Source organism: Furipterus horrens, unplaced genomic scaffold (genome assembly GCF_987537825.1).
Source record: "Furipterus horrens unplaced genomic scaffold, mFurHor1.1.pri manual_scaffold_11, whole genome shotgun sequence".
NCBI lineage: Eukaryota > Metazoa > Chordata > Mammalia > Chiroptera > Furipteridae > Furipterus > Furipterus horrens.
Window position 1 is genome coordinate 50018757 of NW_028327181.1, and position 21851 is coordinate 50040607.

The window sequence follows — 21851 nt, forward strand, 5'->3', positions numbered from 1 at the left end:
AATAAAACGCCAAATGACTTAAGCATCTTCCCATCAGCCCAAGACAACTAGACGAGCCTGTGTCATCAGTCCCGGGGACGCAGTGAGAGCAGCAAAGCCCTGGAAACGAGACTGGACTCCAGCCACCAAAGGGAGCCTGGGGAACGGGTCTGAGTGATTGCTCAAGTGGCCTGTGGGGGAGGGGGGACAGATGGGTCGTAGGAACGAAGGTGTTCAAGTCAGTGCCCAGAAACCAAGAGGAGAGGAGAGGGGAGCTTGGGGATCAAGTGAAACTTAGCTTCAGCACCCTAAGGTTTGGGGTATGTCCGATGGCTGTGGTTTGGGGTATGTCGGTGGCTGTGGTTTGGGGTATGTCTGGTGGCTCTCTCCCTTCCCCCCTCATCACCGGAATCACAGTCACCTTCCTCTCACTAGGTCTCCCTACTTCCACTCTTACCCCCCTCCCCCATAAGCCATTCTCTCTGTATTTTTAAAACTCTGTCACCCCGGCTTAAACTCCCCAGGGCTTGCTGATGCCCTTAAAACAAAGCAGAAACTCTTGCCAAGACCCCAGAGGCCTCCGTTTACCTCCCTGGTCCCATCTTGCCCGCTTCTCCCCTCACTTTCTCTCTGTCCTTTGAACACACCATGCTGATTCCTCCTCACAGACTTTGCACCTGTTGCTTCCTCCTGGGACACCAGCATGTAACCGCTCTCTTGCATCAGGACAGCACAGATGTCACCCGCCTTGGCCATCCACCACCCCAGCCCTTCTGTTCACTCTCCAGACCAGCGCTGTCCAGCAAGGCTTTCTGTGATAATGGAATATTCTCTTTGTGTGCCGCCCAGCACAGTACCTACCGTGTGGCCCTGACGAGCAGCAGGAATGTAGCTACTGAGCCTGGGCAACTTCTCATTTTACTTCATTGGAACTTAAATTGGCCAGTGGCTACCGTGTTAGACAGAGAGAGTCTAATGTACCACAGGGTGTACTTTTCTCCCCAAGCCCTAACAGGACTTGACATGATCTTATTTCTTTGTTTACTGTCTGTAAGCTCCGTGAGGGTAAGGGCTGTTCCTGTGGGGCCCACTGCTGCGTCCCAGGGCTTAGAACTGGGCCTGGTGTGTAGTGGATACGATTGAATAGCTCCTACGGACCGTGAACTCTGGAGCTACCCAGCACTCTGAAGAGAATGTGTTTTTCCCAGGACTTGCTGCGTGGCCTCAGGTGAGGACCTTGCTCTCTATGGGCTCAGTATCCTCATCTGTAAAAGAGGGGACTGGATCAGAGGTTGTCCAAGGGCCTCTCTGGCCCTAAGTCTCTGAGACTTCCTGCTTCTCCTACTCTGCCCAAGCTGCCCCCCATTTACCCATCTTCTTGATTTCCCCTGTCCCCCTATCCCCCCAGTTACAGCACAAGAATGGTGATGAGACTAGCTCCCTGTACCCAAAGCCTGTGTTTGGGGACCGATCAAATCAGGCTGGGTTCTGCTCATCTCCTATAAAGAAGTGGATGTGACATAGATTTGTGGGAGTTAATGAAGTGTGGCATGCTGTGGGGGCTGTGTCCTGGATCAAGTCTTTCTGGCCGGCCAGGGGCGAGGGCCCCCCAGGAGCTAGGTAGGCCAAGGCAGGCCGGCAGTTGCCCTGTATGTGCACCAGGAGTGAATTCCAGGCTCTCTAAGCCCAGACCCTGTAGCCAGTCCACTGCTCCCCTTTTCACCCGGCGGGTAGGGCTCAAAGGCTGGACCCTATGAGCTTTTTATGAGGACTTGCAGGAGCCAAGCACAGGGAATCAAGAAGCTGGTGCTAATTGTGAGTGGCTTGAACCCAGACCTCCCGGCCCCCAGCATCCAACACTCACACCCACAAACACTCACACACATACACTCAGCCAGACACATACACAGCTGCAGACACCGACATATACCCACAGAGGCGTGGTCACAACTAAACCGCCCATCTGTACAGCAGGCATGCAAGTAAACACAATACAACAATACACAGACAGATGCATTTGTACAATTCACACATTCCTTCATTCCATCACAGACCGATGGATAAACATGCCAATACACACATAGACAAATAACATGGTCATGCCTAGATATACACTTGAAGTCCTCCAGACCCTACCTGGATATGCACAGAAATCCCCAAAGAAGTTCTATATCCATAACACGCACATGCACGCACACACACACACACACACACACACACACACACACACACACGACAGCCCTGCAGTGATCTGGTGAATCTGAGGGTCAGAACCCAGGCATTCAGGCGCCAAGCAAACCCCACCTCCCAGCCTGGCAGCATGCAGATCTGCCGGCCAGAGGAGCTGCAACCTCTCCCTGCCCCCTGCTTTGGCTAGTGGGCCACCCTTCCAGTCCTGATGCAGGTGGTGGGGCCTGATGGGTGGAGTCCAGCTGGTGGCCTGTGATGCCTGCCCCTTTTAGACCAAGCCCTCTTTTCCTTCACCATGTGACCCTGAAGGCCTTCCTCCTTCAGCTTAGTGAGCCCTGGAAATTTGTGTAACAACCAGGATTTTTGATTTCTTTTGAAAAGAGAAATCTGCTGGGACTGGTGCCAAGGGCTACAGGTCTGCAAGAGGCTGGGACCACAAAAGCTGCTGCCCATTTTAGAAGGATCATGAACACCCCAGCTCACCAAAGCCACTGAGGTTCTCACCCACCTGGCTCCTGAAGGCTTCTGAGTCTGAGCCCCAGAAATATATGCTTCCAGACTTTGGCTTTCCTGCATGTGTATGTATATTTTCATGTGTACCTCATTGGTCTGCTCTGTTCTGTGCCAGTTTGCCGCAGCCTGCATAGGTCTGCTCTCCTCCCATGAGACATCTTCTGTGTTTCAGCTCCTAGGGAAACAGCCATCAGTCTCTGGTGGAAACAGAACACTTTCAGAGCCAGAGAGGAGCTGGCTTATATAGACAGAAGTCCCCACTCCTAGTTCCTGATTGGTCTCTCCTCATGCAAATGAGAATGCCAAATTCTTGCCGTTAGAGTGGTCCAAAAGGCACTTTTCTGATTGGTCAGAATGAAGCTGCTTTAATTGCTCAGTGCAGGTGTTGATTGGGTTAAGCTATGTAGCTCCAATTGAATGGGGAAAGCCTCAATCCTATTGATTAAAATGGGATTCCAGAAACTCCTTTACAAAGGCTGGCTCAGAGGGCAGAAACCCAGGCAGTTTGGTGCCGAGGCGGGTAGTTCAGTGCTGACTTCTCCATAAAGCGCAATTTGCATGGGAGGCCCTTGTGTAGAAATGGCTGCCGGACTGGTTTTTAAAAAATTTGAGCCCACTTAGGTACCAGGAGCCTTTCTTAGTAGGTATCTTCTTTCTTGGGGTCCACAGTATCTCTATATATTTAAAAATGATACTATATTTTTAAATAACTTTAGATTTAGAGCAAAGAGAGCACAAAGAATTCCAGTATATTCTTCATCCAGCTTCCCCTAATGTTAACATCTTACATAACCTTGGTACCTTTGCCAAACTAAAAATTAACATTAATAAAATATTAACTAAACTGCAGACTATATTAGGATTTTTCCAGTTCTTCCACAAATGTTATTTTTTCTGTTCCAGGACTGCATCCAGGACCCCACATGCATTCAGTCTAACTTGTTTCCTTCAGCTCCTCTGGTCTGTGACAGTATCTGAGTCTTTCCTTGTTTTTCATGACCTTGACAGCTTTGAAGAGCACTGCTCAGGTGTTTTGTAGAATGCCTCTCAATTTGAGTTTGTCTGATGTTTTTCTCATGATGAGACTGGGGTTACAGTTTATAGGGAAGACCACATTATATCAAGGGGTGCCTGATAGCCACATGATTTATCACTGCTGATGTTAAGGTAAGGGAGCATCTGTTGGGGTTCACCCTTGTAAACATACTATCCCCCTACCTTTCATTCTACATTCTTTGGACACCAATCATGAAGTCCACACCACACTCAAGGGGAGGGAGACTAAGCTCCACCTCATGTAGGGAGAGTATCTACATGTGTTATTACAACCTGATTTTAAATGACAGAACAAGACTCCCATTTCATGGATCTGCCTTCACTGATTTAGCCAGTATCTTAACATCATACATTTCTGTTGCTTCAGTTTTTCCTTTTAAAAACAAGGCTGCAAAGAATCTCAACTTCAGATTCAACAATATTTTTCAAGCCACTTCTCTGAAACAGGTACTGCACACTCCAGGGAACAGTGTCTGTGTGCCTCTTGCACTTTGTTTTCTTAGAACAAATTAATGGGTTAGGATTTCTGGATCAAAAGATAAGCACATTTTTTAAGGCTTTTGATAAGCATCACTAAACAAATCTCCAGGAAAGTACCAATCTACCCTCTGGATTGACACTTTTTCTTTTTCATTAAAAAAAAAAATTTACTTATTTATTTGTTTGTTTATTTATTTTTAGAGAGAGGGGAAAGAAGACAGAGAGGGAGAGAAACATCACTGTGTGGTTGCCTCTCACTCGTGCCTCCAACTGGGGACCTGACGTGCAACCTAGTCATGTGCCCTGACTGGGAATCGAACCAGCGACATTTGGTTCGCAGGCCGACACTCAATCCAGTGAGCCACAGCAGCCAGGGCTCATTTTTTTTCTTATCACAAAAATAATTCATGCTTTTATAAGATTACTGGAAATTACTTACTGGACATTTGATAATATTAAAGAATTATTGTGGGGGTTTTTTAGTGGTGATTATAGTATTGTGGCTACTTTTAAAAAATAGTCCTTATCTTTTAGAGACATGCACTGAAGTATTTATGAAAGAAATAATATGACTTGGAGATTTTCTTCGATATGATATGGAAGAGGACGGGTGGGTGGGGGTATGCCTGAAACGATACATGTCATAAGTTGATTATTAAATCTGGATAATAGGAATACAAACCTTCATCATGCAACTCTCTTTCTATTAATTAAAAAAAAAGTCTGTTAAAAATTTTAAACACAATATAAATCTATGGCTTGGGTGAGAGTCCCCATTCTTTTTCCTCCCAGAGTTAATTATAACAGTTGTATATGCCTCCAGTTTTTCCTATTTAAAAGCTAACTATGTGTATTGTAGAAACATACATACTTATAACAGGGATGAGCTATACCACTGTACACACCATTTTCTCACTAGCTTTTAAACTTCACTGTATTTTGCAGATGGTTGGCCACTTCAGCACTCTCTCATTCTTTAATAGCTTTGTGGCACTCCCCTGTATCAAAAAACCATAATTTATTTATCTGATCCCCTAATGGGGGACAGCTGGCACATCTCCAGATTTTTGCTGTTAAGAACAGTAATGCAGCGAACATCCTTGTACATAACATACTTTTGTGTACCCAGGTGGGCAATTCTACAGCCTGTCTTTCTACAAGTGCAATCACTAGCCCAAAGGGTATACAAATTTAACACTTTAATAGTATGGCTACATCGTCTTTCTGGTGGACTTTTTACGTCTAATGCCTGGCATGCTGTTGTGGTATACAGCTCAGGACTGTTATCACTTAGCACCCTGGAGTCAGAGCTGGAAGGGGCCTCTGAGGTCTTCTGATGTTGCTTCCTGTTTTTAGGCAGCCACCTTAGCCTCGAGGAAGGGCAGGGCCCAGGCTTCCAGCACTCCCAGCAGGCAAGCAGCATCCTTGGCTGCCGGCTGTGTAGGGCAGTGGTTATAAACATGCTGCCCATGTCTGAACCCAGGCTTATAATTTACTGGTTGTATAACTTAAATATGATACTTGTCCTCATCTGTAAACTGAGAATAATACTAATTCCGATGGCACTCAGGGAAGGGGTAGGTTTATTAATTAAGCACATATTAATTAAAATATATACCATTTAATTAAAGTATATGTTTATTTGGGGTAGCTTTGAGGAGACTGACAGAAGATGGGGGGAGGGTCCTAATGACCCCTATCAGGCACCACTTGGCACTGCCAGAGGTGACTTCGAATGTTGATAGTTGGATTTAGTGAGATCATATGTACTGGATACCCAGCAACCAGTACAGAGCCCAATATGCTGTCAGTGCTCCAGGGCCATGGAACTCCCCAAGAGCTGACATCTGGCTGACAGGGGCTAGACCACAATCAGGGAGACTGATCTTTCTGAGAGACTGGTTGGGAAAGGAAGGCCCGAGCAACAGGAGAAGAGGGGACCCAAGAGAAATGGCCAAATCTAGACCACTACTTGTTATTACAAAGCCAGTACAGAGCATATGGGGCTCTGTACTGGTTGCTGGGTATCCAGTACATATAATCTCACTAAACCCAACCATCACCATTTGAAGTCACACTCATTTATTTATGTATTGTCTATGAATGTTTCCATGTGACAATGGCAGAGGTGAGTAGTTGCAACAGAGACCGTTCAGCCTACAAAGTCTAAAATATTTACTCTCTTGCTCTTTACAAAAAAAATTTGCCAACCCGAACACAGGGATTATAGTTATAATAATAAATAATTTTTGAGTATTTACTATGTTTCAGGTACCATTATAAAAAGTTCTCATAAGGCCGTTTTTCGTTTGCACTGATGGCTGAGCGGGACTGTGGAGATTGGATTGAGGGGTCCCTACGAGCTGGAGCTCGCCATGAAGACAGAAACGGGGCAGGGACACATCTCAGTGACTCAGCTGATGGGGCAGCAGATAAGCAGGAAGGGGAGGAGGAGGAGGATGAAGAGAAAGGCACTTCATCTGGTGAGAGAGTAAGTGAGGATGCCTCCCGGGCGTCTGGCTTGGTCAACAGGACAGAAGGTCAGCGCAGCTTCGGGGGGGAGGTCTGAGAGGAAAGGAGCTGAACGGGGGCGGAGCCGGATGAAGTGTGAGCGCTGAGGGGAGAGCAAAGCTCCTTTCCTGGGGGCAGACCCAGAGGCCGGAACAGGGCACGCGCAGGGGCACTGGACTTTGCTTCGATCTGCACTTCCTATGTTGGAGGCAAGATCAGTTTCGGGGCGTGGGGCGTGGGACAGGGGCAGGGGCTGAGCAGGAGACTGGGAGACAGAGGGTCACGCCCAGCCTGCAGCTGACCGCTCTTCCCTGCGCCTCACCGTGGACGATGGCGATGGGGGGCGTGCAGGCGCGCGGCCCCTCTGCTTCCTCGGCTCATCCGTGCGATGCCACCATGCGAGCCATCTGCGTGAGAGCCACAGCTTGGTCCTCGTTTAACCTGTGCTCCTGGATCAGCTCGCCCGCTAACCGCAGTGCTGCTTCGAGGCTGGGCAGCTCACGTTTGGTGTTGGCAGCTGAGAAGGCTGGAGGGATAAATTTTCTTCTGTCCACTCTCTTGTTGCCAACTGCAGTGGATGAAGGCCTAATACAGATGCAGCAAACAAAACCAAAGGAAAAGGAGGGGCTTTTGAAATAGAATGCACAGCATCCAGTTGCGCGGTGGTGTGCTGGGGGCGCGCGAGCAGCTGTGGAGGAGGCCCGGCCTGCGGAGCTTCACCCCGAGATGGAACAGACAGGCTATGAGGGGACTCACCGCGGGAGGGGCCCCTCCAGGCACCTCGGCGCTGGGACTGAAAGGAAACCAGGATTTTAAAAATCCCTTCAGAAGTTGTATTTTTGCTGCTCTGGGAGAAATTAAAAGTTCTTGTTAACTAAATAAAAGTAATCAAATTTTGAGAAAACATGTACAAATACATGAAGCGTTTCCAGGGCTGGACACAGCTGAGAGGCGCCCACAAGACCCACCAGCTTACCTTTGCTGTACGTTGAAGAACTTTCCTTCCGACTCAGCTTGAGATAAAGTCTGCTCTTAGGTTCATTATAAAACTCAGGGTTTACAGTTGCAAACTTCTTCATTTTGCCATACTGTTTTCTTTGAAAATCAAATCCTTTTCTGCAAAATGAGTAAAAAGCAAAAATGAATTTGAATCTTAAGGTACCAATTTTTTAACCGAGACATAATGAGCATATATATACATTACATTAGTCCCAGGTGTGCAACATCATAATTCTATGCACGCAGTGACGTGATGCCCGCGGTGGGTCTGGTTAACACCCATCAGTACACAGTTACGGACTTTTCTTGTGAGAACTTTTAAGGTTTCCTCTCTGAGCGGCTTTCACATACACTCAACACAGTATCACTGACCACACTCGGCATTCTGGCCACCGCACTCCCAGGACTTGCTTTAGAACTGGAAGTTTGAAGGTACAATTGTTTTTAAAATCTTGTTTTAAAATACAGTAGGAAAAGAAAAGAACGAGGAGGTGCCTGTTTTCATATTCTTTCATACATATATACAAAACAAAAACATATTGTGTCCAAGGAAGAAGGCAGCAGCCCTCATAGAAGGGTGACCGTGTCAGAGACCGAGACAGCAAGAGCATCTAGAAGCACCTACGAAACTGAGCTGCCGCAGCGGTGACGGGAGTGACGAGCTAGCCCCGCACGGCCACCTCCTACAGGTCACAATGACGAACTAAGACACGCAAAGTGCTGGACCTGTGAGCTCCCAGCACGTGTCACCATTAAGTTACCAAGCAAGTGCTCGTTATATTTACTTTTTGGGTGATCCCACGTCTATGAGACGTGTTTCCAAAAACCAGCTCTTTTACCCCGAACACCTCGTCATTCGGCTCGTGCAAGGCGCCCCGTTATGCCGCCCTGACCCAAACCGCACGTGTGGTCTCTCCAGCAGGTTTCCCTTGGGACTGTGAGCGTGCACCAAAATGGCCAGAAGAGTCGCGGTCCCGCAGCCTCCCTGATACTGTGACACTGCTGACTCTCAGAGGACAGCTCCCCTTTGGAGCTTCTGTCTTTCACTGCTTTTAAAACTGACGATAGTTCTGTGATGTTACGATTTCCTGACATAAGTGGAGGCAATGATTTGTTTCCATAAAACGCACCTCACCAAAAGCTGGCATTCCTCATAGAGGGGCACTTGCTGGCTTCTCAAGTACATGCCAATGCTCTTGGCATCACTCAACACGGTGGCAGGCGGGGATTCTTCCTGTGATAAATGTCCTGAGGTCACTTGTTCGAGCCACTTAAAAAATTTACATTGGTCACCTTTGGGTGCATCACAGGTGTAAAAAAGACGACCCTAAGCGAAGAAGGTAATAAAATTTAGTGAGAAAAAAAAAAAAGTTCTCATAAAAGCTCTATGAAGTAGACACTATTTGCGGTAGCTAGTCTCAAAGATGGCCCCGGTGAACCATTCCTCCTGGGATTTGAACCCTGTGTAGTCCCCTCCTGCCTGGATTTGGGGGTCAGCCTTGTGCTGATTAAGAGAAAGCAGAAGAGATACTGCACTAATGTCAGGCCTAGCCTCTATGACAACTGGTAGCTTCTGCTTCCCACCTCTTGGAACACTCTGAGGAATGCTGAGGAGGGACTTAAGAGACTTGGGGAGAGCCCTGGCAGAGTGGTTGGAGTGTCCTCCAATACACCAAAAGGTTGTGGGTTCGATTCCTGGTCAGGGCACACCCCTTGACCAGTAGCAGGTTTGAACCTGGTTGGGGTGCATAGAGGGAGTGGCCAACTGATGTTTCCTTCTCACATCGATGTCTCACTTCTCTCTTTCTCTCTCCCTTCCTCTGTCTCTCAAATCAGTGAATGCATCCTTGGGTAAGGATTAATTGATTAATTAATTAAAGATACTTAAAACAGAGAGAGAGAGACTCAGGAAGAGACCATGGGGAAGGAGAAGCTCTGAGGAGCAGGGAAGGGAGCAGTTCAGCCTGGTCACCACCTGATTGCACGCGCATTAAAGAACCCCAAGCAGGACTCAACAGAACTGCTCAGCTGAACCCAGTCAACTCACAGAACCATGAGAGGCAAAAAAACAGTGGTTAAGCCACTGCTCTCAGTAGGGATGGGGTGGTTTTATGCAGCAACAGCTACCTGAGACGTGACCACCATTGGGATTATCCTGAGTCTGTGTGACCTCAAAGCCTTTTCCTCTCTACTGTCTCTTAATCACTGGACATCAGAATCTCCCAACCAAGAAGCTTTTTCCAGATGTCAATTAAATCAGAATGTCTGGGAATGGGGGCTTTGAGTAGATATTTTTTAAATCCCCCAGGATTTGAAGACCTTGGCTCCAATCACTGTTTCTAAAACTTACCTAAAGATAAGAAATCCTGCCTGGCACACTTATTAAAAAAAAAAAAAATCCTGGAAGTTCCGATTGTTTTGTTTTGAGATTAGTTGTGATCCTTTTTATGGTTGTGCGAGGAGGCGAAGTGTGTCTACCTATGCCTCCATCTTGGCTGGGAGCCTGAAATCACCAGTGCCTCATTGGGCCCGTGTGTTGCAATTGCCATGTTGCAGCCAACAATCAAAAATTTAAGAAAGAAATATTTATCCAGATGACCCCACAAAGTGATGAAACGGGTCACCCAGCACTGACAAATACCTAAGCTCTGCCCCTTACAACATAATAGGATGCCAAGTAGCTCTACTTAATACACAGGAACAAACACAGGGAGGCTGCCAAATTGAGGAGGCAAAGAAATACAGCCCAAATGAAAGAACAGATCAAAACTCCAGAAAAAGAACTAAGCAAAACAGAGACAGCCAACCAATCAAATGAAGAGTTCAAAACACTGGTAATCAGAGTGCTCAGAGAACTCATCGAGTACAGCAAATGCATAAGCGAAGAAATGAAGGCTACACTCAGAGAAACAAAGAAAAATCCATAGGGAACCAATAGCAAAGGGAAGGAATCTGTGGTTCAAATCAATGACTGAAACACAAGGAAGAAATAAACAGTCAACTAGTACAGAATGAATAGATAAGAATTCAAAAAACAAGAAGAGAATAAGAAGACTCTGGGACATCTCCAAAAGTGCCAACATCTGAATCATAGGTGCTAGAGGAGAAGAGCTTCCTCTTCAGCAAGAAATTGAAAACTTATTTAAAAAAATAATGAAAGAAAACTTCCCTAATTCAGCGAAGGAAATAGACATACAAGTCCAGGAAGCACAGAGTCCCAAACAAGTTGGACCCAAAGAGGACCACACCAAGACACATCATAATTAAAATGTCAAAGGTTAAAAAAGATAAAGAGAGAATCTTAAAAGCAGCAAGAGAAAAGAAGATAGTTACCTACAAAGGAGATTTCTCAAAAGCAACTTTGCAGGTAAGAAGAGACTGGCAAGAAGCATTCAAAGTGTTGAAAAGCAAGGACCTACAACCACAATTACTCTATCCAGCAAAGCTATCATTTAGAATGGAAGGGCAGATAAAGTGCTTCCCAGACAAGGTAAAGCTAAAGGAGTTCATTATCACCAAGGCATTATTACATGAAACATTAAAGGGGCTTATTTAAGAAAAGAAGATCAAAACTGTAAACAGTAAAATGTCAAAAAACTCACAAAATTTAAGAACTGAATCTGAAAAAATAAAAAACAAAACAAAGCAAACAACTAGAACAGGAACAGAACTGTAGATATGGAGATCATATAGATGGTTGTCAGCAGGGAGGGGGCATAGGCAAATAGGTGACAAGATGCAGGGATCAAGAAGTATAACTGGTAGGTACAAAATAGGGGGATGTTAAGAATAGTAAGGGAAATGGAGAAGCCAAAGAGCTTATATTGCACAACCCATGGACAGGAACTAAGGGGGTGGGATTGCTGGAGGGAAGAGGGTACTGGGAAGTGGGGAGGAAAAGGAAAAATAATTGGGACAACTGTAATAGCATAATCAATAAAATATACTTAAAAAAACTAGATTCCTGAGCTCCAAAAGATATACTGATTCAGAATTTCCATGAGAGGGCACTGGTAATCTATAGAGTTTACATGTGTGTCCCCCACCCCACACTCCTGCCTGGTGAATTTTATTATCAGTTATTAAAAGATAAAAGGTAAGAGGAGGTCCTGCTCTCAGGTTGGGAGAACTGTTTAGCAGTTTCCTATTAAGGTAAATATACATTTATGTTGACCCTGAGAATCAATGTACCTGTTAAGAAGGGCTTCTGGTGGCTGATTGGGTTCAAATTTAAAAACAGAGCCTAGCAGCCATTGCTAAAGACACTTGCAAATCACACTTCCAGGAGAAGCCTGCACTGAACTGCCTGCCTGCATGCACTGTGTTCCTGCCCTCTGAGCCAGCCCTTATAAAGGAATTTCTGGAATCTTATTTCAACCAATAGGACTGAGTCTTTCCCTGTCTAATGGGAGCTGTGCTACTATAAAAGTCTCATTAGCCTCTTCACCAACCAATTAGAGTGGCTCCATTCTGACCAATCAGGGCAGTGCTTTCTGGATCAAACTGTGAGGATTTGGAGTCCTTATTTGAATGAGAATGGATCAATCAAGGCCCAGGGCTGGAGATTTCTGTCTCCATAAGTAAACTCGCCTCTGGCTCAGAGAGCAAAGTCTCAATTCCTGTTGAAGACTATCTTCCAGGCTCTCACCCTTGCCAGGAATAGCCATGCTGTTCCATTATTGGGCTGTATCACAGTTGTGCTATTACATAGCCAAACTACATTACATTTGAGATGTTTTCAGGCAATAAAATCTCTCCCCCTTCACTGAATCCCAAACTGGGGACTCCTGTTGTTATTGAGTTGACAACTATGATCTTTGGTTGACACCAAACAACCCCACAATCCCCCTCTTGGGTGTTCCCAATGGAAATAAATACTTACGTCCACCAAAAGACATGTACAAGGATGGTCTGAGATCTTTATTCATAATGGCCCAAACTGGGAACATCCCAAACGGCCAACTACGGAAGCATGGATAGATGAATTGTAGTATGGTACTTCCACACAGTGGACTACGTGGCAGCATGAAGTACCAGCACACACAACACAGATGAATCTCACAGACCTACTGCTGAATGAGAAAAGCCAGACACAGAGAGTGAAGAGTCTACTGATAGAAAGTTCAAGAATAGACCAGACTAATATGTGGTGATGGAGATCAAATAGTGGCTACCTTTGTGGGTGTGTGCCTATGTATGTGTGGGGGGGTTCTATAGCTTTCTATGAGAGTGGGTACTCCTGTATGTAATTCTGCTCCCTCACAGGATGCAGGGACACTTTCCCGTGCAGCTGTCAGGTGCACAGAGCAGAATTTACCTGCATTTGGGGCCCACTTGAGAGGCCTTTGCATGTTTGTTTCTTTGTTTATTATTTTTTTGAGATGTACATTATACTCATACATTGAGATGTATACAATAGTGTGAACACACCTTAAGTGTACAGCCCATGAATATGTTCACGCTATTTGCCCTTGTGCATAGTGTTGTTCTAGGCCCCTGGAAATGGAACCCAAGACTATAAAACATAGACCCTTTTCCATGGATTTTATAATCTGGGATGGGAGATATGAGAATAAAAGACAGAACAGTAAGTTTTCATTTATTTACTTGTTGTGTACTTTTTGAGAGTCTACCCTGTGCCAGGTACTGAGTTCGGTACTAGAACTGCAGCAGAAAACTGGATCCAGTCCTGCCCTCATGGTGTTCATAGTATAGTCAAGTTTTGGAGATAGTACAGTAAAAGGTTAAATGTAGCTATTCCACCTCCTAAATATTTCCCACATTCATTCTCTTCTCCCACTGACCCTTTACTTAGTTCATGTCCCTACCTTCTCTACTCTCTGGGCTATTGTAGTAGTTTCCTGATTGATAGTGTTTCCAGTCTTCTGCCTCTGATTCATTCTCCAGAACAACAGCACTTATTATTTTTATCTTAAAAAAAAAAATGAGTTAATGGTCCTCCATTGCCCAGGCAACTCTGGTGTCAGCCTGTGAGGGTTTGAATCCTCACTTAAAAGGTCTATATTCTGACCACAGTTAAGTTCTTTAAATACCCTGAGCCTCATACGTGTTTTCTGTAAAATGGTGATAAAATAATAATTATACAATAATAACACCCATCTCCCTGAAGAAGCTGAGCTCTAATCTGCTAAACCTCCACATGCCTCATCTATTTAATCCTCCCAATCATTCTCATTGCTTGTTACTCTCATCTCTCTGCACTACCCAGTAATATCAAGGTGCTTGTATTCATGGACACACCCACTGCTTTCCAAGCCCTGAGCCTCTACCCTGAGCTCCTCTCTGGAATGCCTTCCCTCTCCCTCCTCCTGGCTGGATCTTACTCAGCCCAGGCACTGCCTCCTCCAAGGAGCTGTCCCTGAAGCCAAACGTGCACCTGGGTGCCCTTGTCTGGATAGCCGCAACACCCTGGATGGAATTTGTCTGCCTGCTGATTCTCCACTTGCTCAAGTTGAGCTCCTTCCAGGCTTGAATCAATTGCTTCTGTATACCCCCAGCTGTGGACCCGTGCTGTGCAGGGCAGGTGCTGGATGTGTCCACTGACTTGAGCAGAATATGCCAAGCATTTTCATAAGGGAAGTGGCCATTGAGTTGACCTTGAGGCATGGATACAACTTCTAAAAATCGTTTTAAAACAAGTCGTACATTCATACAACACCAAATCCAAAGGGAACAAAAGGGCTTACAGTGAGAATTAAAAGTAGGTCACCTCTCAACCACCCAGCTCCCCTCCCTAGAGGCCACCATTGGTATCGGTTTCTGAGTATTCTATACAGGCAAGAATTGTCTGTCTTCCCTGACACACACACACGCACACACTGCAAAAATTTAAACCAATAGAAAGTCACATTAATAGTACAATCAATACCCTTTTTCTAGATTCACAAATTTTCAAGCATTATATCAGGTGATGCTCAAAACAACCATACAATCATGCCAATTGTGTAGGCGAGGTAACTGAGGCGGTAGGCAGGAGAAGGGATTTACCAAGGCCACAGAGTTAGTGAGGGGCAGAGCTTTCTCCCTCAGCCTGCTCAAGACTTTGATCTAGCTTCCCTTAGTTCCCTTTGGAGGAAAGCATCTTACTAAATTGGAATCTGTCTCCTGAGATAGTCACCAGATGATCAGTGGAAAAGTACCAGCTCTGGAAGTGCTTGCTACCTCTCCTAGAACCTTCCCATTCCCCAAGCAACAGCTGCTGTCGCTGCCATTAACACATGCTTCAATGTCACCTCCTCTGTAAGGGCTCAGTTAGCTCACTCCCCCTGTTTAGATTCCCATGGTTGACTTGTGACTGTCAGCGCGACGACATTTATATGCCTTAGGTTGGAATCCAAGGCCCTGGGTGACCTGGCGGTCGTGAATCCTTTTAGCTTCAGCCTATCTACTCCTTTCTCCTCAGTCTCTCACCATCTGCATTAATTTCCCTACCTTCCTGAAGAGCCCCTATATTATCAAAGAGCTCATTTCCCCCTCTTTGGGCTCCTGACTCTTCTGCCTGTGCCTCCTTTACATTCTTCCCCAGGTGGTTCCGGAGACTGCACAAGTTAATTCGGGCGTCTGAGTCTTCATTCCCTCAAACACACAACCGGGATGAGAGTTCATACTTCAGTGTCTGGCGCAGAGTCAGCCCTCAATCATCTCCCACAATAGAACTCACAGCTCTAGGAGGCTGACATCTTCTTTTACTCATCCCCTGAAACCCTACCACCTATTTCTTAAATTCTCTGCCCCGCAGTTTCCTCGTATGTAAAATAGGGATGATAAGAGAGAGGCCGTGAAACTTTAATGCACATCAAGCACTTGGAATTGAGTATGAGTCATACGATGGAGGTGGGGAGGGCTGGCACATAGTAGGTGTTAAAGCAACGCTAGGCTTGTGTATCCAGATGGGGACGGAAAGGCTACGCTGGAAGTGAGAGGTCTGCAGAGAACCCGCCGGGAGGTCGGTTCCACCCCTTCCCTCGGTGGGCCCCCGCCCCCGCCCGCGCAGCTGTCAGTACTCTGCTGCCCGCGACACCAGTCCACCAAACCTGAACGTCCCATCCCCGCGCCCCACCTTCCTTCTTACACAACTTACCTTACTCCCTGCTGCCCTTTGTCCCCGCCCCTGGCTTCCATTGGCCGAGGGGTTTCTTTGTTAGCTGAAGATCGGCGCTGCCATTGGCCAACAGGGCCGCCGATCGCGTCGTGGGGGGGGGCGGCCACGCCCCGCGCGCTGCCCCTCTGGCTTCCTCCTCCCCCGCGCCCGCCCACCCGCCTACCCCGCCTCGGGAGTGCGTGAGGCTCCCGTACCATTTGCAGCGGCTCGCCGGGCGCCCGGGGCACTGGTGGCGGGCCGAGTGCAGGGACCCGCAGCGGGCCGGTACCTGAGAGGCGGGCCGAGCGCAGGTAGGCAGCGGGCCCAGGAGGCCGCGTCCATGGGCCCGCGACAGCGGGGCGGTGGCTGTACGGGCGGGCGACAGGGACCGCGCGCTCTGTTGGGGGCGCGGGGCCCGGCGCGGAGGTGCCCGGGCGCGCGGTGCATCGGAGCACCGTCGTGAGAGGAAAGGCCCGGGCCGAATCCCAGCGCTTGCGAAGCCACCCTGACCGCCGGGGGCGCGCTCCGGCCTACGTTCCCGGCCCGGCTCTGAGGCGGCGGCCGGCCGGGGCATGCCGCGGAGCCTGCGCTGAGCCCGGCCTCAGTCTCCCAGCCTTCCGTGTATGGTGCCGCTGCCCCTCTGGCCGCCGTCCGCCGCGCAGCGCGCCGGACCAGGCCGTCGGGCCTCGCCGCCGCGCCGACCTTGTCGGCGGCCAAGGAGAACCCGTGCAGGAAAGTCCAGGCCAACATCTTCAACAAGAGCAAGTGTCAGAACTGCTTCAAGCCGGGCGAGTCGCATCTGCTCAACGACGAGGACCTGACGCAGGTGAGCGGGCGGGGGGTCCCAGGGCTGCCCCAGAGACGGAGAGCCAGGCCCCGCGCAGTGCAGCCGCCGTCCCGGGCGTCCCCTTCGGGCTGTAAGTTCCCGGGCGCGGGCCACCCCGCTGAGGGTCTGGAGGGGCCGGCTGAGGCGGGCAGAGCGCCTCGCCCGGGGTGCAGGCGACCCCCCCCTCCCTGGTCCCGACGCCCGTGAGACCATAGTCCTGCTGTGGACAAGCGAGCGGACGTTGCCTTGTGCCCGAGGCGGGCGGAGGTGGGGGTGCATCTGAAGGAAATGGAAAAGGAGCAGAAAAAATGTGCGTGAGTCCTTGGGGGAGGGGGCGGGGGGAGGGCGAGAAGTGTATTGATAGACTCGGGACAAAGGGAAGATGCTCGAGTGTGCCGAGAAATAACATCCTTTCCCGTTCCCGTAGCCCTGCCGTGTGATTCGTGCTTCTTGGGTGACTCAGCAACGCCTGGTTTTTCTTAGTAGGAACAAGGCGCTTTAGGAGGTCTTGCTGCCTCACGGTCCCCCCCACCCCCCGAGTCTGACTTAGGGCCGCACTTAGACTTGTCCCCCAGCGGGCCCGGGGTGTCCCTCGTGTCAGACCCAGCCTGCCCTTGCTCCGCGTCATCGCCCCTGTCGGGGATTGCAGAGTTGAGGGGTCCTGAGGTCTGGGGGGAGGGCCTTGCTCTTGAACTTCACCTGGGGCTCCTCTTCTGCGCTTGGGGCCCAGCTCTCCAGTCACTTTCGAGGACTGAGGAGCCTGTGGGTCCTGGGAAGAGTCGTTCCCTTCCTGCTCTATCCGCCAGGCGAGGGCTTTAGGGGAGGCCAGTAGCTCCCAAACGTGCATCAGAGTCGCAGCCTTGAGGAATACAGAGCCCTGGGGCGATGTGGGACATGGGGCGTTTGTGTTGGTGGCAGCTCCCCAAGAAGTGGGGCTGTCGACCCCACTGGCCTTCGGGAGCCAGTGTCCTGGAGTCTCTGGACCCTGGGAGGGCTTTGGCACATGCTGATTTCTTGGGTTTCCTGATGCAGCCCCGTCTGTGTCCCCGTGGGGTGTGTCCTTGCCCTCTGCCCTGCCTGCATCCTCTTCAGAGATTTTTCTGCCACACCCCTGAATCAGCCCAGGGAGCTCCTTTCACATTCCGGGGAGTGTGGGGGCTGGTTTAGCCGCTGCTGTTCCAGAAGAACCCCTTCGAAGGAAGCCGCTGCTTTCAGGTGCACCCGCCTGGCTGTCTCGAGTGCTCCTTGAGTGCCCACAGGGCCGCGCGTGTTCACGGGGCTGAGGAGAGTGGAGGGTTGGGTGGAGGGCTCACGGCCTGGGACTTCGTGCCTCCCTCTGAGGTCAGGTTCCCACTGGCCAGGAAAAGACTCCTTTCATCTAAAACCAAAAAAATTAGAAACCAAAAAACCCAAAACAGAACTGCGTCAGCAGACACTGACCGCTGCAGTCACAGGGTTGTTAGGACCAAAGGGCCAGGTCCTCTCGGGAAGGCAGAGCTGCTTCCTGGTTAGGTGTTCGGGGCTGCGGGTAGGGTTTGCAAGGGAGATTCCCTCTTCTTGGCTGGATGCCTTTTTCTGAGAAGCAGTGGTGTGGTGATGAGGGTCCTGGGCCTGCAGTCAGGACACCTTGCTTCTAGTCTTGGCTGTCACTCGCAGCTGCGTGACCTTGAACAGTCCCCTTTGCCTCTGTATTGTTCATTTCTTTTTCTGTACATTGGGACTAGAGATCCCTGACTTACGTCACTCACCAGGCTGTGGTGAAAAGCAAGGGCTGATAACTTATCAGACTTTTTGTACAGTAAAAAAAGAATCACCTACAGAATAGTAAACTTGGATTTAGGAAATTCATTCCTGAGCTTGGCAAGCATTGTTCATATATATCTTTTTAGAGGGAGGGTTGATCCACTTATTGATGCATTTCATTCATTGGTTGATTCTGTATGCGCCCTGACCATGGATCAAACCTGCATCTTGGTGTATCAGGATGACGCTGTAACCAACCGAGCTACCCACCAGGGCAGCAAGGGTTATTCTGAGGGTTTCCTGGTTATTTCAGGCAACTACCAAAATTGGTAGATTGGGTCTTATTTTTTGATTCTTAAGTTTAGATAAACTAGAATGGAATCTGCATATTTGAGTTGAACCTGTTAAAAATTTTTGAAAAGTCTGTTAATTATTAATTTGATTCAAATGAGTGGGGTCACAAATTTAAAGTATGTTAGCTTTCACTGTATCGACCGTTGAATTGTGGGTTTTAAAACAGACCTGAGTTCCAGGGCACAACTGCAATGGTAGTTTCTGAAATAATGAGTGGGGTTATTTGTGGTGGGTGCGATTAAGTCAGCCCTCTGCCTTCTGGGATCTTTCAGGAAAAAACTGCTCTTGAAAAGAGGAGGGAGACTCAGGGATGTTGCCAACAGCCTTCGCTGCTTGCTGCTCTCTGCATCTGTTCCCCTTCCCACCCCTCCCCCTAGTTCTTCCTCTCATCCTCGTGGATCCTTTAGAAAAGCTCAGCCAATTGGTTCTCATCAGTCTCCTGCAAGCCCCTGCTTCCTGCTGCCTTCTCGGTCCTGAGTTTATTTTAGGCCATCAAGCCAGGCAGATAGAGCGGTGATAATTGAGGCCACCCCCTCTCTAAGAGGTGAGGGCACTGAGATCAGTGAGGCAGTGAGAAGGCCTTTTGCCCTGGGATGTCATCGTCCCAGGGGCAGACATTTCTCTGAGCCTTCTGCTCTGAGCTTATTTCCACAGCTGTGGGTTTTGTTTATTTTTCCCCCAGAGTGCTACAGAAACCTCTCCCAGGGACTGCATCCTAGCATCAGACCTGGAAGAGATTTGTGATCAGCTAAACCACTTTTAACCATGAGAAGACTGAACCCCAGAGAAGAGAGACCCTTGCCTGTACAGGGACACAGTTAGGATTCTTCAGCCACTGTTCTCTCCCCTACTCATATTAAGGGTCTGTAGTGGCCACCCCATAAACACATGGCGAGGAGAGTTGTGTCAAAGAGGATTATGTTACAAAAGGTGGCTCGGAGGGCAGGCTTCGGGGATCCCACCAGGGACCCTGAGATGACTGGTTTGGAGCAGAGGAGTTCCTGATTCTTTCCTCACCACTGGAATTCAGAGTGATCCAGGATAAGGAATAAGCAACGTCCTTTATTACTTGTCATGGCATCCTCCAGCCCCAGCCCCTGTTCACAGGGTGGCATTTATCCTTCAGGTCTCCTGTGCATTTCTCTGCACATATATGGATTTAAATGCACACTTAAAACCTTTTTTAACCTAACCTGTTGGTACGTATTTGCAACATTATTTTTTTCTGGATGGCAACATGTCTTACTTCTCTTTTTATGTTATTAAGTACAAATATACCAAGATCATTTGGTAGAGTGTACCACCAGGTATGTATTACAGTTTTGCTCTATTGGTGGCCAGCAAGGTTACTTCTCGGTTTTGCTGGCTTATAAACAGTGAATGCTTCAGTGAACAGCTTTCTAAATGCTTCTGGGTGCATTGTGCCTGCGTGAAAGCAAGTATTTCTCTGGGGGCAAATACTTAAAAAAAAAAAGACGGGGTTGACATCAAGTGCATTACATTTGTTTCTATTTTATTGATTATGATATTACAGTTGTCGTAATTTTTTCCCTTTGCCCCTTCTGCCCAGTACCTCCTTACTGTCCAGGAACTCCCCCCCTCCCTTAGTTCATGTCCATGGGTCGTGCATATAATTTCTTTGGCTTCTCCATTTCTTATACTGTTCCTAACGTCCCCTTGTTTATTTCGTACCTACCAGTTATGCTTCTCGATACCTGCACCTATTCCCCCATGATTCCCTTTCCCCCTCCCACTGACAGTCCTTCATATGATCTCCATATCTATGGTTGTGTTCCTGTCCTAGTGTTTGCTTTGTTTTTGTTTTTAGATTCATTTGTTGATAGTTATGAGTTTGTTGTCATTTTACCATTTATAGTTTTGATCATCTTTTTATTAAATGTGTCCCTTTAACATTTCATGTAATAAGGGCTTGGTGATGATGAACTGCTTTAGCTTTACCTTGTCTGGAAAGCACTTTATCTGCCCTTCCATTCTAAATGGTAGCTTTGCTGGCTAGAGTAATCGTGGTTGTAGGCCCTTGCTTTTCATCACTCTGAATGCTTCTTGCTGGTCCCTTCTTGCCTGCAAAGCTTCTTTTGAGAAATCAGCTAATAGTCTTATAGGCACCCCTTTGTAGGTAACTCTCTGCTTTTTTCTTGCTGCTTTTAAGGCTCTTTACCTTTCACCTTTGGCATTTTAATGATGACGTGCCTTGGTGTGGTCCTCTTTGGGTCTAGCTTGTTTGGGACTCCCTGTGCTTCCTTGACTTGTATGGCTACTTCCTTTGCCAAATTGCGAAGTTTTCCTTCGTTATATTTTTAAATAAGTTTTCAATTTCTTGCTCTTCCTCTTCTCCTTCTGGCACTCCTGTGATTTGGACGTTGATACTTTTAAAGTTGTCCCGGAGGTTCCTAAGCCTCTCCTTGTTTTTTTATATTCTTGTTTCTTGATTCTGTTCCTGTTGACTATTTATTTCTTCTTTATGTTCCAAATTGTTATAGATATCATCAAACTGCCTTTCTAAATGGCTGTGTCATACCATTGCCAGGATTGGATATTATCAAATGATTTAATTCTTTAGTATTTTCCCTAATCACTAGTGAGACTAAGCCTCTTTTTATAATATTTATTTAATATGTTTTATTTCTTTTGTGCATTGCCAGTTTGTATTGTTTGTCCATTTCTTCAGTCTAGTTAGTTTCCCTGCCCCTCGCCCCTGGTGATTTGTAGGAGCTTTCTGTATATACTCTAGGTCAGAGGTCCACAAACTTTTTCTGTATAAGGCCAGATAGTAAATATTCTAGCCTTTTAGGTCGTATAATCTTTGAGGCAACTGTGCAATTTTGCCATTATAGCACAAAAGCTGCTGTGCAAAGCCACCATGGACAATACAGTATTCCCTCACTTATCGTCGGTATTACGTTCTGGGCCCCCCCGCAATAGGTGAAAATCTGTGAAGTAGGAACCTTACATTTATTTTAGTATTTATATATATATATATATATATATATATATATATTTATATTTTTAAGGCTTTATAAACCCTTTCCACACACTTATAAACCGTTCCCAGTCCCTTATTAACCTTTCCCATTCCCT

At 47.5% G+C, this 21851-nt stretch overlaps 1 protein-coding gene and 1 long non-coding RNA gene across 2 annotated transcripts in view; one reads left to right on the top strand and one right to left on the bottom strand.

The window, feature by feature from the left end:
* Positions 1-7468: 7468 nt before the first annotated feature.
* Positions 7469-13980, bottom strand: LOC149997545 (uncharacterized). Its single transcript, XR_016513994.1, has 4 exons — positions 13557-13980; positions 8859-9055; positions 7706-7845; positions 7469-7522 (listed from the first exon to the last, which is right to left on the bottom strand). It is a non-coding gene; the product is annotated as an uncharacterized LOC149997545 (long non-coding RNA).
* A 2189-nt stretch (positions 13981-16169) lies between these two features.
* LOC149997546 (uncharacterized) overlaps positions 16170-21851 on the top strand; it is a 78868-nt gene continuing 73186 nt past the window's right edge. Inside the window, exons 1-2 of the mRNA XM_090257484.1 lie at positions 16170-16197; positions 16384-16655. Coding sequence (XP_090113610.1) covers positions 16170-16197; positions 16384-16655 — 300 coding nt within the window. The remainder of the gene's footprint in view (positions 16198-16383; positions 16656-21851) is intronic.